Raw genomic sequence first — 18,682 nt, forward strand, 5'->3', positions numbered from 1 at the left:
GTTACCTGGGGGTGTACTGAATGATGGGTTACTGTGTTACCTGGGGGTGTACTGAATGATGGGTTACTGTGTTACCTGGGGGTGTGCTGAATGATGGGTTACTGTGTTACCTGGGGGTGTGCTGAATGATGGGTTACTGTGTTACCTGGGGGTGTGCTGAATGATGGGTTACTGTGTTACCTGGGGGTGTGCTGAATGATGGGTTACTGTGTTACCTGGGGGTGTGCTGACTGATGGGTTACTGTGTTACCTGGGGGTGTGCTGAATGATGGGTTACTGTGTTACCTGGGGGTGTACTGACTGATGGGTTACTGTGTTACCTGGGGGTGTACTGACTGATGGGTTACTGTGTTACCTGGGGGTGTACTGAATGATGGGTTACTGTGTTACCTGGGGGTGTACTGAATGATGGGTTACTGTGTTACCTGGGGGTGTACTGACTGATGGGTTACTGTGTTACCTGGGGGTGTACTGACTGATGGGTTACTGTGTTACCTGGGGGTGTACTGAATGATGGGTTACTGTATTACCTGGGGGTGTACTGAATGATGGGTTACTGTGTTACCTGGGGGTGTGCTGAATGATGGGTTACTGTGTTACCTGGGGGTGTGCTGACTGATGGGTTACTGTGTTACCTGGGGGTGTGCTGAATGATGGGTTACTGTGTTACCTGGGGGTGTACTGACTGATGGGTTACTGTGTTACCTGGGGGTGTACTGACTGATGGGTTACTGTGTTACCTGGGGGTGTACTGACTGATGGGTTACTGTGTTACCTGGGGGTGTACTGACTGATGGGTTACTGTGTTACCTGGGGGTGTACTGAATGATGGGTTACTGTGTTACCTGGGGGTGTACTGAATGATGGGTTACTGTGTTACCTGGGGGTGTACTGACTGATGGGTTACTGTGTTACCTGGGGGTGTACTGAATGATGGGTTACTGTGTTACCTGGGGGTGTACTGACTGATGGGTTACTGTGTTACCTGGGGGTGTACTGAATGATGGGTTACTGTGTTACCTGGGGGTGTACTGAATGATGGGTTACTGTGTTACCTGGGGGTGTACTGAATGATGGGTTACTGTGTTACCTGGGGGTGTACTGACTGATGGGTTACTGTGTTACCTGGGGGTGTACTGAATGATGGGTTACTGTGTTACCTGGGGGTGTACTGAATGATGGGTTACTGTGTTACCTGGGGGTGTGCTGAATGATGGGTTACTGTGTTACCTGTGGGTGTACTGAATGATGGGTTACTGTGTTACCTGGGGGTGTACTGAATGATGGGTTACTGTGTTACCTGGGGGTGTACTGACTGATGGGTTACTGTGTTACCTGGGGGTGTACTGAATGATGGGTTACTGTGTTACCTGGGGGTGTACTGAATGATGGGTTACTGTGTTACCTGGGGGTGTACTGATTGATGGGTTACTGTGTTACCTGGGGGTGTACTGAATGATGGGTTACTGTGTTACCTGGGGGTGTACTGACTGATGGGTTACTGTGTTACCTGGGGGTGTGCTGAATGATGGGTTACTGTGTTACCTGGGGGTGTACTGAATGATGGGTTACTGTGTTACCTGGGGGTGTACTGACTGATGGGTTACTGTGTTACCTGGGGGTGTGCTGAATGATGGGTTACTGTGTTACCTGGGGGTGTGCTGAATGATGGGTTACTGTGTTACCTGGGGGTGTGCTGACTGATGGGTTACTGTGTTACCTGGGGGTGTGCTGACTGATGGGTTACTGTGTTACCTGGGGGTGTACTGACTGATGGGTTACTGTGTTACCTGGGGGTGTACTGAATGATGGGTTACTGTGTTACCTGGGGGTGTACTGACTGATGGGTTACTGTATTACCTGGGGGTGTACTGAATGATGGGTTACTGTGTTACCTGGGGGTGTACTGACTGATGGGTTACTGTGTTACCTGGGGGTGTACTGAATGATGGGTTACTGTGTTACCTGGGGGTGTACTGACTGATGGGTTACTGTGTTACCTGGGGGTGTGCTGAATGATGGGTTACTGTGTTACCTGGGGGTGTACTGAATGATGGGTTACTGTGTTACCTGGGGGTGTACTGACTGATGGGTTACTGTGTTACCTGGGGGTGTGCTGAATGATGGGTTACTGTGTTACCTGGGGGTGTGCTGAATGATGGGTTACTGTGTTACCTGGGGGTGTGCTGACTGATGGGTTACTGTGTTACCTGGGGGTGTACTGAATGATGGGTTACTGTGTTACCTGGGGGTGTACTGAATGATGGGTTACTGTGTTACCTGGGGGTGTACTGAATGATGGGTTACTGTGTTACCTGGGGGTGTACTGAATGATGGGTTACTGTGTTACCTGGGGGTGTACTGACTGATGGGTTACTGTGTTACCTGGGGGTGTACTGACTGATGGGTTACTGTGTTACCTGGGGGTGTACTGACTGATGGGTTACTGTGTTACCTGGGGGTGTACTGAATGATGGGTTACTGTGTTACCTGGGGGTGTGCTGAATGATGGGTTACTGTGTTACCTGGGGGTGTGCTGACTGATGGGTTACTGTGTTACCTGGGGGTGTACTGAATGATGGGTTACTGTGTTACCTGGGGGTGTACTGAATGATGGGTTACTGTGTTACCTGGGGGTGTACTGAATGATGGGTTACTGTGTTACCTGGGGGTGTACTGAATGATGGGTTACTGTGTTACCTGGGGGTGTACTGACTGATGGGTTACTGTGTTACCTGGGGGTGTACTGAATGATGGGTTACTGTGTTACCTGGGGGTGTACTGAATGATGGGTTACTGTGTTACCTGGGGGTGTACTGAATGATGGGTTACTGTGTTACCTGGGGGTGTGCTGACTGATGGGTTACTGTGTTACCTGGGGGTGTGCTGAATGATGGGTTACTGTGTTACCTGGGGGTGTACTGAATGATGGGTTACTGTGTTACCTGGGGGTGTACTGAATGATGGGTTACTGTGTTACCTGGGGGTGTACTGAATGATGGGTTACTGTGTTACCTGGGGGTGTACTGAATGATGGGTTACTGTGTTACCTGGGGGTGTACTGACTGATGGGTTACTGTGTTACCTGGGGGTGTACTGAATGATGGGTTACTGTGTTACCTGGGGGTGTACTGAATGATGGGTTACTGTGTTACCTGGGGGTGTACTGAATGATGGGTTACTGTGTTACCTGGGGGTGTACTGAATGATGGGTTACTGTGTTACCTGGGGGTGTGCTGAATGATGGGTTACTGTGTTACCTGGGGGTGTGCTGAATGATGGGTTACTGTGTTACCTGGGGGTGTGCTGACTGATGGGTTACTGTGTTACCTGGGGGTGTGCTGACTGATGGGTTACTGTGTTACCTGGGGGTGTACTGACTGATGGGTTACTGTGTTACCTGGGGGTGTACTGAATGATGGGTTACTGTGTTACCTGGGGGTGTACTGACTGATGGGTTACTGTGTTACCTGGGGGTGTACTGAATGATGGGTTACTGTGTTACCTGGGGGTGTACTGACTGATGGGTTACTGTGTTACCTGGGGGTGTACTGACTGATGGGTTACTGTGTTACCTGGGGGTGTACTGACTGATGGGTTACTGTGTTACCTGGGGGTGTACTGACTGATGGGTTACTGTGTTACCTGGGGGTGTGCTGAATGATGGGTTACTGTGTTACCTGGGGGTGTGCTGACTGATGGGTTACTGTGTTACCTGGGGGTGTGCTGACTGATGGGTTACTGTGTTACCTGGGGGTGTACTGACTGATGGGTTACTGTGTTACCTGGGGGTGTACTGAATGATGGGTTACTGTGTTACCTGGGGGTGTACTGAATGATGGGTTACTGTGTTACCTGGGGGTGTACTGAATGATGGGTTACTGTGTTACCTGGGGGTGTACTGAATGATGGGTTACTGTGTTACCTGGGGGTGTACTGACTGATGGGTTACTGTGTTACCTGGGGGTGTACTGAATGATGGGTTACTGTGTTACCTGGGGGTGTACTGACTGATGGGTTACTGTGTTACCTGGGGGTGTACTGAATGATGGGTTACTGTGTTACCTGGGGGTGTACTGAATGATGGGTTACTGTGTTACCTGGGGGTGTACTGACTGATGGGTTACTGTGTTACCTGGGGGTGTACTGACTGATGGGTTACTGTGTTACCTGGGGGTGTACTGAATGATGGGTTACTGTGTTACCTGGGGGTGTACTGAATGATGGGTTACTGTGTTACCTGGGGGTGTACTGAATGATGGGTTACTGTGTTACCTGGGGGTGTACTGAAGGCCCCTGTCGCTGTCATTTTGGTCCTTCATGTAAGCTCAGCTCTATGCTAAGCTTCAAAGGAGACGCAATGTTCACTATATGCAGTAATACTGGAGTATTGCAGTGTCTTTTATAAGCGATCGGACGACTGCAGATTGAAATCACCTGTGGGGCCTAGAAAGTAAAGGTATAAAAAAAAAAAGTTATAAAAAAATACTGTGAATCGCCCCTCCTTTCTCACATTTAGTAATAAAAAATAAATACATTTGGCATTGCCATGTTTATAATAGTCCAATTTATCAAAATGTTATATTAATTAACCAGACTGGTAAACGTCGTAACAAGAAAAAAAAAAAAAACAGCAGAATTGCCTTTTTTTTTTTTTTTCACTATTCCTTTCTATAACAAAAAACAAACAATTAAATAAAATCGGGTCAAAATATCGTATTCAACCGAATTGGTATCCATTGAACTGTCAGCTCGTCATGCAAAAAAATAAGTCCTCGCCCAGCCCGTACAGCGGAGAAATAAAAATGTTACTGGTTTTGATAAAAGGCAACACTAAGAAACTAAAATTAAAAAAAGAAAAAAAAAAAAGTGCATACATGTTTAGTGTCGCCCTTGGAGAATCCTGATTAAGTGTAGTGATGGGCGAACCTCAACAGTAAAGTTTGGGGGCCTTACTGAACACCTGCTGTCTGTGCACAGACCCTGAAAATGGACTTCACCAGGAACCAAACTTTTTTTTTTTTTTTCTTTCTTTTGTTTTGCCGGCAAAGCAGTTTTGCTTTAACAGGCTTTTTATTTCCCAGCACATTCATCTTTGATGTGGTCTGTGGTCATATATCAGCTGAGAGCAGCTCAGAAATAACTTGAAACTCTTCCGTTGGGCTGTCAGAATGAGCTCGCTGATGGATTCTCAGTTAACTCGTTCTGCAGACAGCAATAGACAGTGTGACGTAGAGGCTATAAAATGAAAACTGTGCACAATTTTTAATGCAACCAAAATGCAAAAAAAAAAATAATCTTTTTTTTTGCTATAAATACATGCATTTAAGTAACAATAGGACATGACTCCGTGGGTGGAAAACTCATTACCTCTTACATCTATGGTACGGGCCTTTGTGCCTAATGGAAAACCCAGTGCTGGTTGTTCATATTAAAAGTTGATGGAATTACTTTTTTTTCCTCTATTTTTTGCTCCATTCCACAGGTGAAACAGACGCTGTTCATAACAGGACTGCCCCGTAATGCTGAAAAGGAGACCATCAGCAGGCACTTCAGGTAGGAGCGAGGCTGCCCATCATCTCCATTTTTGGCTCTGAATTGATTCTCTTTTATGGAGGGGATGAGGGGGTGCTGCGATTCATTTTTGTGAGCGCCACGACTCCTGGAAAGCCATAATGTTAAAGTATAAAAGTGTGATTCCCTACTGCCACCACTAGGGGGAGCTCACTGTATGTGCATTTATACAGCTCCCCCAAGTGGTGATTAGAGGTTTTGCATTTAGCAAGAATCCCTTTAAATAGTCAAAGTGCCCCATATAAAATAAACAAACAAACATACTCGCCCTCAGACTGGACCGGCGCCACTTTGGAACTTGGCGCTGCCTCTCCCCAGGACTCCTATGACTTTGACTTTGGATACTCAGCGACATCTGATTGGCTGCAGCCTGAACACTTCCGTCAGACAGAATTGTCTAGTAGTGGACAACCCCTTTAACTCTATGGTTGATTTTATGGCATAAGATCTCATGCTGTTTCTCTTGCAGTGAGGCCTATCCAGCATGCCGGGTGGTCGACGTACATTTGTGCTATGACGTGTCCGACCTTCTCCAAATTTGCAGCAAGAGGTAATGTGGCCTGTTTGTAGTAGTTTTATATCAACCTTTATTGCTGAGGAATTCTGCACATCAACCAATGTTAATAAGGAGAGCAGCGGTGTAAAGCATGAGGGACATAAATCTTCTCTGGCTTGTAAAAGTGAATTACTAATGGGTATTATGGCTATGAATTGTCTAAAGTGGGAAACTCTGGACGCACTGTTATTTAAAGAAAAATAAAAGTGGTTCTCAGACGACGTTCTAAGGAATATTCCTTGGGAGTCTTGGACAGAAAGATTGACGACTTAGTTTCTAAATGGCAATGGATGCAGTTTTGCGAAGTACCACTAGGTGGCAGCAAATGACAGCATTGGGAAACAGTCTAAATAACAGCTGCGCACAGAATAAAGATTTCTCTATAAAGGGGTTGTCCACCTTTTTAGGGACCATTTTTCCCCCCCTAAATACATGTATTTTAGGGTAAAAAAAAAAGCTTTTACACACTTTCTTTCCCTGAACATTCAACTTTGATGTCTATGGTCAAAACTGAGCTGAGGAGCTCAGAAAAAGACAGAAAAGGGCAAATGCTAAAATACTCGCCCACAGTAACCCCCGTAGCTACAGCAGAGGCTCTGCTGGAACAATATGGTGTGCTGTTTTTTAGTCACCTCACCACTGAAGCTTGTGACAGGCTGCAGTGGTCAAATAACAGGAATGAGACATCATGGGATGTGTCTCTGTTTTAGGTAGGGCAACCCCTATTATTGGGAAGGCATCCTCAACATGGATCCATTGTTTAACTCATGTTTTTATGTTACATTTGTTTTTTAACTTTTATTTTTTTTCTTCAGTTTTCCATATCAATAGCTATGGAATAATAGAAGTCTCGCAATTTTCACACTGGCCACTAGGCGGTGTACCAGGCTCACAGTTCTTGTTCTGTTCACAAACTGTGTAAGCAGTCTCATTATCATCACAGACAGGATTACAATAACAGTCCCCTCTATACACAGCAGATAAGAGGCTCCACCAGTCACCATAAATTGTCACATCTCACCTCCTCCTCTACAGTGACTAATAACACCTCTATATACATCAGATAACACAGGATCCACCATTCATAATAGGTGATGTCACAGCTCACCACCTCCTCCTGTACAGTGACTGATAACCTCTATATACAGTAGATAACACAGGACCACCATTCACAATAGGGGATGTCACAGCTCACCTCCTCCACCTCTACAGTGACTGATAACCTCTATATACAGTAGATAACACAGGACCACCAGTCACAATAGATGATGTCACAGCTCACCTCCTCCTTCAGTACAATGACTGATAACCTCTATATACAGTAGATAACACAGGACCACCAGTCACAGTAGATGTCACAGCTCACCTCCTCCTTCTGTACAATGACTGATAACCTCTATATACAGTAGATAACACAGGACCACCATTTACAATGTGATTTCACAGCTCACCTCCTCCTGTACAATGACTGATAACACCTCTATATACAGTAGATAACACAGGATCCACCATTCACAATAGGGAATGTCACAGCTCACCTCCTCCTCATGTACAATGACTGATAACACCTCTATATACAGCAGATAACACAGGATCCACCATTCATAATAGGTGATGTCACAGCTCACCACCTCCTCCTGTACAGTGACTGATAACCTCTATATACAGTAGATAACACAGGACCACCATTCATAATAGGTGATGTCACAGCTCACCACCTCCTCCTGTACAGTGACTGATAACCTCTATATACAGTAGATAACACAGGACCACCATTCATAATAGGTGATGTCACAGCTCACCACCTCCTCCTCTACAGTGACTGATAACCTCTATATACAGTAGATAACACAGGACCACCAGTCACAATAGATGTTACAGCTCACCTCCTCCTTCTGTACAATGACTGATAACCTCTATATACAGTAGGTAACACAGGACCACCATTTACAATAAGTGATTTCACAGCTCACCTCTTCCTGTACAATGACTGATAACACCTCTATATACAGTAGATAACACAGGATCCACCATTCACAATAGGTGATGTCACAGCTCACCTCCTCCTATCCCTCCCCTTAGGCCACCACCAGGGTGATATGTGGCTCATAAATGGCTTTCTGGTTATTTCCCTGTATATATTTGCATTTGTTTCTATTTATTTTAGGTCAAAAGCTGATAAAATCTTGGCGTATTACATCAAACTACACAACAAAACCGGGGAGTACGTGTTTATTAACCCCAAGCCATGCGGACAGTTCTGCTGCTGTGAAATGCGTGGCTGTGAGAGGGTAGGTGTTGATCGAGTACCGTTGGGTCCCATTAAACTATTGATACATGGGGGACGTGTATAAATTCAGCACTCTGTGTTTGTGACTTAACAATTTTTTTTTTCTGGACCAGAAGTTATCACCTATTATATGGATAAGTGATACAGTTAAAAGTTGGTGAAAACTTTTTAATAACTAGTTACATGGGTAATTCAGAATCCCAGGAAAGCTGTGTGACATCCTGCGCTGTGAGAGCTGTATTGGTAATTGTTATTTTTTCTGTTTTTTATGTATCTGATATTTTACGCTTAGGTTGAAGCTATTGAATATTACACTGCCGTGAAGGATAAGTTGGAGCAGGAATGCGCATCTAAGCTGGAGGTGGCCCGCAACGTGCCCATTGGGATCGCCTTTGTGACGTTTTCCGAGAAGTCCATGGCGACTTTGTAAGTGCGTCAAGTAGTCAGTCGTGATGTGGATACAAGGGGGTGTGTGTGACAACGCGGCGGAGTAAGGCTTTGTGTTTCCTCAGCATCCTGAAAGACTTCAACGCCATCAAATGTCATCAATTCAAATGCGCCACGGAACCGCAGCCATCGAGCGTCGGCCGACAGCTTCGCACCACAAGGTGGTCGGTGACGTACGCCACCTACCCGGAGAACATCTCATGGTAAGCTGGGTTACATAAGGCAGAGCGCCACATAAAGTGAGCTTCATAAGGCTGAGTTGCAATTCCATTCACAACCTGTGGTCAGGTGTGGCGCTGTTTCAGTTTTCCTTTTCTTGTTTCTTAGGGGGAATCTGTCAGTGCAGGGAGTGAAATGGTGGGCAAGATTCCTGGGGATTAACTTTTGCCTTTTCATTGTATTGTTTTTCCTCACGACGCCATCTATTATTATTTCCACAATGGACAAGTTCAATGTCACCAAACCCATCTACTATCTGAATGTAAGTAACTTCCGGAGCTTTGTCTATACACGTGTGGAGCCAGTTTAGGGCTTCAGTGACGTCTACACCGCTGGAAATATACAGGAATATAGATATGAATGTATGTGGTGGGAATGTCAGGGCAGCAGAAGGTAGAGGGGAAGGCGCTGAGCGTGGAAATATAGTGTTATTTTAGTCCATATTTTAATTTAAAACCCTATTTAAAGCGGTATTCCCATCTCCAAGATCCTATCCCAATATGTAGTAATATTAATATTGGCAAAATAACGCCAATTTGAAATGTAGTATAGTTCTTCTGATTTGCTATGTCGCTTACCCCATGTACAGGGCATTGCAGTAGCTTAGGTATCCAAAGTTATGACCTCTACCAACTGTCACTATGAGTGGTCATACATAAGCTTCCGCAATGCACTGGATATGGGGTTAGGCCTGTTTCACACTTCCGTTTTTGTGTCCGCCAAACGGATCCGTTTCCGTTTTTTTGACGGAAACGGATGCCAACGGATCCGTTTTTAAAAAAACGGATCCGTTTTTTTGACGGATCCGCGGTAACCGTAATGGAAGTCTATGGGACGAAAAAAAACGGATCCTGCAAAAAATGGCGGATCCGTTTTTTTACGGAAAACAACGGATTTTGACGGATTTGAAAAAACGGAAGTGTGAAACAGGCCTACGACATAGCAAATTGGAAGAACTATACTACATTTCTAATTGGAGTTATGTGCTTTATCTGCCCACTCCTAAAGAAAGCCTGTGAGTCCTGCTTCCTCAGTGCACTCTTACAGAAAGCCTGTGAGTCCTGCTTCCTCTGCCCACTCTTAAAGAAAGCCTGTGAGTCCTGCTTCCTCTGCCCACTCTTACTAAAAGCCTGTGAGTCCTTCTTCCTCTGTCCACTCTTACAGAATGCCTGTGATTCCCTGCTTCCTCTGCCCACTCTTACAGAAAGCCTGTGAGTCCTGCTTCCTTTGTCCACTCTTACAGAAAGCCTGTGAGTCCTGCTTCCTCTGCCCACTCTTACTAAAAGCCTGTGAGTCCTTCTTCCTCTGTCCACTTACAGAAAGCCTGTGAGTCCTGCTTCCTCTGCCCACTCTTACAGAAAGCCTGTGAGTCCTGCTTCCTCTGCCCACTCTTACTAAAAGCCTGTGAGTCCTTCTTCCTCTGTCCACTTACAGAAAGCCTGTGAGTCCTGCTTCCTCTGCCCACTCTTACAGAAAGCCTGTGAGTCCTGCTTCCTCTGCCCACTCTTACAGAATGCCTGGGAGTCGTGCTTCGTCTGTCCACTCTTACAGAAAGCCTGTGAGTCCTGCTTCCTCTGTCCACTCTTACAGAAAGCCTGTGAGTCCTGCTTCCTCTGTCCACTCCTAAAGGAAGTGTCATTGCCTGGAAGAGCAAAAAAATTGGAATAAACCCTCATAGGAGAAATTAGTAGGAAATAACAGTTTTCAGAATTATCAATGCTGTTTTAAAGGAAAAAAGTTTATTACGTATTTATCTTTTTTTTTTTTTTTTGCAGAACCCAGTGATCAGCCAGTTCTTTCCCACCCTCCTCCTGTGGTCGTTCTCTGCATTACTACCAACTATCGTGAATTACTCCACACTCTTTGAAGCCCATTGGACAAAGTAAGGCATTGTAGTATTTATTAGTACTTCATAGTCTGCAAAATTTGGCCCCTGAGCTTATCTTTTGGGGTGCTTTTTGTGCTTATTATTGTTTTTGAGCACGGAATTCTATATTCTTATAATGTTGATCACAAATAGCTGGGGAGACTTTTCAGAAATCCCAGCTTACACAGTCATATCTGCGGCAGAGAAGGAGACATGGAGAGCGGGAAAGCCCACTGAGCTCTGCACGTGCAGCCCCACAAGGGTGCATGTCAGGGAAACCTTTCTCCATCAGTGACGGGGATGTCCTGAATGAATTTGGCCCCTGATCTTGAATCTTGGGGACTACTTTGTACTGATGATTATTGTTTTTGAGCCCTGAAGTTTGAACTTGCAGCTCTGCAAAGCAAATATATCAGGAAAAAAAAAAAAAAGCATTTTGGAAACTTTTACAAGATTTCCCACTACCAGTATGCATGATGGAATCGATGATGGTCTTTTCACAGATCTGCTGAGAATCGTATCATGATGCATAAAGTCTACATCTTCCTCATCTTCATGGTGTTGATTTTGCCGTCGCTCGGCCTGACCAGGTTTGTCTTTCGTTAGCACTTACTTGCAGCATGACTCCAAGAGCTACAAACACCTTATCAGGGCTCCAGCCCAAAAAAAAAACAATTCACTGTGTGCTATTTTCCAGCTTAGATGTCTTCTTCCGATGGCTGTTTGACAAATCTTTGGACACGAATGGTCGGATCAGACTGGAGTGAGTATGGAGGATGACCTGCACCTTAAGCGCTGATATTACGTCGCCATTTGATCATAGAATCGTAGAATCGTAGAGTTGGAAGGGACCTACTGGGCCATCTGGTCCAACCCCCTGCTCAAAGCAGGATTCGCTAAATCATCCCAGTCAGATGTCTGTCCAGCCTCTGTTTGAAGACTTCCATTGAAGGAGAACTCACCACTTCTCGTGGCAGCTTGTTCCACTCATTGATCACTTTAACTGTCAAAAAGTTTTTTCTAATATCTAATCTGTGTCTCCTCCCATTCAGTTTCATCCCATTGCTTCTAGTCTTTCCTTGTGCAAATGAGAATAAAGTTGATCCTTCTACAATGTGACAGCCCTTTAGATATTTGTAGACAGCTATTAAGTCTCCTCTCAGTCTTCTCTTTTGCAAACTAAACAATCCCAAATCCTGCAACCTTTCCTCATAAGACAGGGTTTGCAGACCAGTCACCATTCTGGTCGCTCTTTTCTGAACTTGCTCCAGTTTGTTGATGTCTTTTTTAAAATGTGGTGCCCAAAACTGGACACAGTATTCCAGATGAGGTCTGACCAAAGAGGAGTAGAGGGAAATAATGACTTCACGTGATCTAGACTGTATGCTTCTGTTAATACATCCTAGAATTGCATTTGCCTTTTTTGCTGCTGCATCACACTGTTGACTCATATTCAGTCTGTGATCTATTAGTATACCCAAGTCTTTTTCACATGTGCTGTTGCTTAGGCCTATTCCTCCCATTCTGCAATGTGACCGATATATCATTAATTTCTTGTGCCTTCCATCTTTTAGATGCGTCTTCCTACCGGATCAAGGCGCCTTCTTCGTCAACTACGTCATTGCTTCTGCATTTGTAGGGAATGGGATGGAGCTGCTGCGTCTTCCAGGCCTCATCTTGTACACCATCAAAATGATAATGGCCAAGTCTGCTGCCGAGAGACGGAACATAAAACAGGTACTTGCCTAAAAAAAAAAGCTTGTTTCACAATGATGATCTCGCCATATGCCTTCTTGGGGTACATGGACATCTCTTCATAGAGGGGAGTCTACACCCCTCTAGAACCCAGAAAAGTCTTGACACCAAAGTCCTCCGGCTTGGGAGAACCGGGCATATCCTTGTCCTTGCATGACCTCATGGTCATTCCAGGGGTAACATATGGCTCAGCCCTATTCAGGTTCATGTAGCTGAGCTGCAATGCTGGACTTAACATATGCACTGGTGTGGTACCGTATCATGGAAAAGGCAGCAAGCATGGTTTTCCAGTCCTGTATGACCATTACTGAGTAAGGTATAAAATTGAAAATAATGGTGCAGATGAGTTCCCAATTTTCATGTTCCTCCTCTTGTCTCCTGTCATGTAGCATCAGGCCTATGAATACCAGTTTGGAGCCATGTATGCCTATATGTTGTGCGTGTTCACAGTGATCACAGCGTACAGCATCACCTGTCCCATCATTGTGCCTTTTGGTAAGTCACACCACGATTTTTAGGACAAATAGACACTACAGGCGAGGGTGATCAACTTGGCGCCACTTCAATGAGCCAGAGTGGAGCCCTGTGACACAAAGTAGCTCCCATCCAGTTGGACCCGTGCCGCGTATTAACGCTCTTCAACCACGGATATGTAAAGAGATATTTGCGTTTTTCAGTTTGATCTCTGTGGCCATTTTTTTTTTCTTTTGCAAAAGTTAGAACGGGAAGTTTGGTCATATTGGTTGCAATTTTTTAATTGATTTCTTAACGGGATTCTCCTCCAAGGCGTCACTGTCTTTTATTGAACTCTTATAGATTTTTAAATCTTCATAAAATCCGTTTTTATAACTAGGCTTGCGGTATTCTATTTAGTCAGTGAGTAGTCGAGGGAGGCCTGTGCTTTCCCCGAACGAATCTTCCCCCTAATCATGATATCATAACCTTGTGGCACGTGAGTGACCTGATTAGCAAGAGCGGCGTCACCACTGACTCTTGTCAATCTCTGCCTCCGTGACGCTGGGTATATGCTCCACTGGCTTCGTCGGCACGCTGTGCATGCGTAGGAGGGCAGCAGTGATGCCGGACCCAGCCAGCCATTACCGTCCTGCATCAGTGCGCCTCCCTGGGTATCCCCGGTGCGCCACAGAAGGCGAGGAGTGTACACCTTGTCCACTGTGCATTGCCAGGGACGAAAAACGTTACTCGAGCTAATCACCCGCTAATTACCATATCACAAGCCCAGTTATAAAATCAGTTTTACCAAACTTCACAAAAATCTATAAGACACAAAAAAAAAGCTTGTTAGGAAGTCCACAAAGGGTTAAAGAAGGCCATCGTGGCGGTTTGGGGAAGAGGGGACAGGTTCCCTTTAAACACTGACGGTAAAATTGTCATTGTTACCACGTTCCACAGTTTTACCATTGTTTTTTTTTTTAGGAGCCAGTCTGAAAATGACAACAGATATGGCCGCACGTCCCCTGCTGGCATTTTGCATATTTGGCTGTAACCATAGGATAAAAAATTGCCAATCTCACACTCAGGGCTCATTCACACGTCTGATTTTTCCACGTGCAAGAAAAATGGACCGACTTTTCTGATCAGATGTGTGGTCCATGTGTCATCCATTTTTCTCGTACGCAGAGAGATAATTGAAAAAAAAAAAAAAAAAAAATTAGTTTCTCCATTGTGACAGTCTGTGAAAATCAGACCACGCTCTGATGTCGTCTGACTGCATTACAATTTATTTATTTTTTTTTTTCCAAGAACCCGTTGACTTACATTGCCGATTTTGATCCAGCCTTCGGATCAACAGACATGTCTCGCGATTTTCCACAGATCTCCCGATCCCCAATAGATCCCGGTCATGTAAATGGCCCCATGGACTATCACGGGTATGAGTGCTATCTGTGAAAAACACGTATACCACTCGTACGTGAGAATCGAACGTTAAAGCATTATTTTTTTGGAAATCGTCTTCATTGGCCTCCAGCTGTCTTAGACACTTGTGTATAGAGCTTTTTTTTCCCCTGAATTAATGTCTGATCCTTGGGTTACAAACGTTGCGACCACCAATGCAGTGAAAGCATTCTGCCTCTTCAGCCTCTGTATTTGCAAGGGAGCGGTTTTATATTTTTCAGCTTTTTTTTTTTTGCCGCTAAAAATTATAGCAAAATACAACAGAAAACAGTTGTAAAGCAGTATAATATGGCCGCCTCCTCTCCTCTTCATCCACTTCTGCTCATAGAGAGGAAGATAGAAGGGGAATGTACAGCTGCTCAGTCCTCTTTTGGATTAGGTAAGGCATGTCACCGACGCTCTGCCCGATCGTTAATGGGATGCTCAGGGCTTAGTTAACTGTTTTACCTCCAAGCAAAATAAAAAAAAAATAAATAAATTGGCCAGAAAAAGTTGTCAAAAAGTACGTTTAAGGCTGGTTTCACATTAGCGTTTTTTGGCGTAGCGCATCGTGCTCATCCATGCGCATGCTTACCTATGTTTAACATGGCGTACGCATGGTCTTGCATTTGGATGCGTTCGTCTGCGTTTTCGTGCGCATGCGTTTTTTTTCAGGTGTGCGTCTAGATTCGCCGGACGCAACCTGTTGCATTTTTGGGTCCGCCCAAAGACGTAAAAAAAAACGCATGCGCACGGAATGCGAAAAAATAACACATTACAGTCTATGGGACCTGGACATGCGTTCGTCTGCGTTTTCTTGCTCATGCGTTTTTTGCGTAAACATGTCTAGACATTGGTTTAAACCACCCCCTACACAAAGAAGCATTGTTTGATGTCCCATTGGTGGAGTCTGTTTCAAGGATTTTTCAAGGATTTTCCTCCTGTGAGATGTGACACCTAGAGAACGCATGCGCATAAAAAACGCCAACGCAAATGCAAAAAAAGCGCATGCGCTTTTACTTGCGCACAGACGCAAATATGAAACTAGCCTTAGGTAAAAAAAAAAAAAAAAAAAATGTTTGAAACAAATAGGTCATTTTTTTGAGAACTTATACTAAATTCACTTCTGGGTCTTCCACAGTTAACTTTGCCAAAACTATAAAAACGGGTCACTGATCGGTGTGATCATTGGAGTTACGCGATCGTTTTTCCTCCCCAGGATTGATCTACATGCTGCTGAAACACATAGTGGACAGACACAACCTGTATTACGCTTATCTGCCCACCAAACTGGACCGGAAGATCCACTTTGCTGCTGTGAAACAGTCTCTGGCGGCACCAATACTGTGCATCATGTGGCTGTTTTTCTACTCTCTCCTTCGGATGGGTAAGAAAGCTTCTATCATATATGTATTTTTTGTGTGCGTGTTCTCTTTCACATGACATGCAATCAGAGGCAATCGTATCACGTCACAACATTTTATCGTACGTGCTGCGTATGTTGTATTCTGCGCTGCACTTGTAGGGGAGGGTCTCTGCCGCTTTACCAGTGGTGATCAGCTGATCAGCAAGTCGGCATTCATTTTAAAAGTAATCTGTCCTGTTAAGAACTTGTGTTCCTAATTTTTTTTTTTTTTTTTTTTAAATAGGTTTTAAAGGTGCCACACTGTTCACGCTGGTCATTTTGCTAATAACTATCCTGCTCCTTATCTCGTATTCGTGCTTCGGCTGCTTCAAACATCTAAGCCCTTTTAATTACAAGGTGAGTGTCTTGTCTGTCAGTTTTTAGATAATTTTTTTTTGTAAGTTTTTCCTGCAGCGTTTTTGAATGGGTTTTTTTTTTTATATATATTTTTTTTTCTTATTTTTTACGGAAGTTATTTCTACACACTTTTATAATTTGACAGCAGATTTCATCAGGCTGTGCTTCAAGGAAGTGACATGCAATTATTTTTTTCCCCATGAGACGTTTTTCAAAATTTTTCAAGTTTAAAAAAAAATAAAATAATAATAATAATCTCAAATGAACAGCAAAGTGGATTTTCCATCACAATTAATTGGAAGAGTTTTCCAACCTTTTTCTTGGTGGTATGAACACAAGGAAGTCTTTTTGCAGAATTTTTGAGGAGGATTTTGGAGTTGATTTTGCTCAAAAAACCCCCAAAAAACTCCTAAGAAAACCTCTATGTAAACATAGCCTTAATGCCATCAATTTCTGCTAATTGTATCAGCAGTGAAAAGAAAAATATCCTCATCAGTTTCTGATGTTCCACTTAAAGGAATTTGTCCTGTTTGTTATTTCACTCTCATGAATAAAATACTGTTCTGATGAAGAAAAAAAAATAATGAATTTGTTCTATTATATTTTGTTCATTTTTTATGTTGAGGCCATATTTTCCGTTAGTCATATAATGGGGCTGATTTGCAAAATTTGGCACAACAGAGGTACACCAAATTGTGGCACATGCCACAGCTGCCCAAAGAGGCTCATCAAAAATTTTGGCTCATCTTTCACCGTTTTTAAGAAATCTCAAGATGGAAGAGGCCAGGAGCCATTTGGTGAGCTGCATTTCTTGCTACATGTTCACAGATTTACCAGTGGAAAAGCCAAACTTCACATGCCACAAATGCAAGCTTGTGTCCCTGTTGGAGGAAAAGTTGCAAAATCTCGAAGAGAGGTTAGCTACGTTGAAGATCATTAAGGAAGGTGAAGAGTTCTTGGACAGAGCAGAATTATCTCTTCATGTTACAGAAAGAGAAGAAATTCGAAGTGCACCTGAAGAAACAGAGGAATGGAGACATGTGACCCAGAGAAGCAGGAGGATCAGGAGGCAGTCAGCACCCATACTGCTCAGGAACCAGTACCAGGCTCTCACGCAGGAAAACGATGAAGAAATACATCAGGATAAGACTTTGCCCACAAACAGCAACCTTGTACGCCTTCAGAGTCCTCCTGGATGGAGAAAGAAAAATGTTGTGAAGAAGAAACGGAGAGTGGTGGTCATGGGGGATTCCCTGCTGAGAGGAACAGAGGCCGCTATCTGCAGACCGGATATAACTTCAAGAGAAATGTGCTGTCTTCCAGGTGCAAAAATTAAAGATGTGTCTGACAGGATATCAGGACTCTTCAGACCTACAGATGACTACCCATTCCTGCTACTACATGTGGGGACAAATGACACCGCAAGAAACGACCTGGAAACCATCTGCAGAGACTTTGAAGACTTAGGCAAGAAAGTGAAAGAACTGGTAGCGCAGGTGGTCTTCTCTTCCATCCTCCCAGTGGATGGCCATGGGACAAGGAGGTGGAAAAAGATTCTGCAGGTGAACAACTGGCTACGTCGATGGTGCCGTCAGCAACGATTTGGATTTCTGGATCACGGAGTGAACTACTTATACGATGGACTACTTGCTAGAGATGGGGTGCACCTTACGAAGACTGGAAAGCATGTATTTGGAAGCCGCCTTGCTACCCTTGTAAGGAGAGCTTTAAACTAGAACAACATGGGAAGGGAAGCAAAAGACCAGAAAAAGCCATACACCTGACAGATGCTATTGAGAACTCTGCTATTAGAAGTGGAAAGGAAGAACAAAGACGAAAGAATCTAATTAATAAAAATATTGGAGAAAGAGAAACCAATCACAAACTAAAATGCTTCTATACTAATGCACAAAGCATGGGCAACAAACAAGGAGAATTGGAACTACTAACACAGGAAAAGAAATATGATGTCATTGGAATCACTGAAACTTGGTGGGACGATACACATGATTGGAATACAAGACTAGAAGGATACAACTTATTTGCAAGAAACAGACTTGATAAACGAGGAGGGGGTGTCGCATTGTATGTTAGAAACGCGTATATCTGCACAGAGATTGAAGCTTCAGAGACTGGGAGATCTGTGGAAACTGTTTGGGTAAGAATACAAGGACAGAACAATGGAAAGGACACCATTGTAGGCATTTACTACAGGCCGCCTGTGCAAGCTGAAGATATGGATGAACTCTTTATGCATCAAATGGCCAAGTTCTCCAAAAAATATGACATAGTTGTCATGGGAGATTTCAACTATCC

General features: G+C 44.1%; 1 protein-coding gene across 2 annotated transcripts in view; it reads left to right on the forward strand.

The window, feature by feature from the left end:
• Nucleotides 1-18,682, forward strand: part of TMEM63A (transmembrane protein 63A) — a 76,088-nt gene that overhangs the window by 41,818 nt on the left and 15,588 nt on the right. For both annotated transcript variants that reach the window (XM_073556393.1, XM_073556392.1), the window contains exons 9-21: nt 5,486-5,556; nt 6,044-6,124; nt 8,298-8,421; nt 8,713-8,846; nt 8,933-9,070; nt 9,195-9,348; nt 10,862-10,968; nt 11,457-11,543; nt 11,651-11,716; nt 12,528-12,690; nt 13,098-13,203; nt 15,824-15,991; nt 16,254-16,366. In XM_073556393.1, coding sequence (XP_073412494.1) covers nt 5,486-5,556; nt 6,044-6,124; nt 8,298-8,421; nt 8,713-8,846; nt 8,933-9,070; nt 9,195-9,348; nt 10,862-10,968; nt 11,457-11,543; nt 11,651-11,716; nt 12,528-12,690; nt 13,098-13,203; nt 15,824-15,991; nt 16,254-16,366 — 1,512 coding nt within the window. The remainder of the gene's footprint in view (nt 1-5,485; nt 5,557-6,043; nt 6,125-8,297; nt 8,422-8,712; nt 8,847-8,932; nt 9,071-9,194; nt 9,349-10,861; nt 10,969-11,456; nt 11,544-11,650; nt 11,717-12,527; nt 12,691-13,097; nt 13,204-15,823; nt 15,992-16,253; nt 16,367-18,682) is intronic.

This window comes from Dendrobates tinctorius, unplaced genomic scaffold (genome assembly GCF_039654945.1).
Source record: "Dendrobates tinctorius isolate UK_male_01 unplaced genomic scaffold, ASM3965494v1 ptg000232l, whole genome shotgun sequence".
NCBI lineage: Eukaryota > Metazoa > Chordata > Amphibia > Anura > Dendrobatidae > Dendrobates > Dendrobates tinctorius.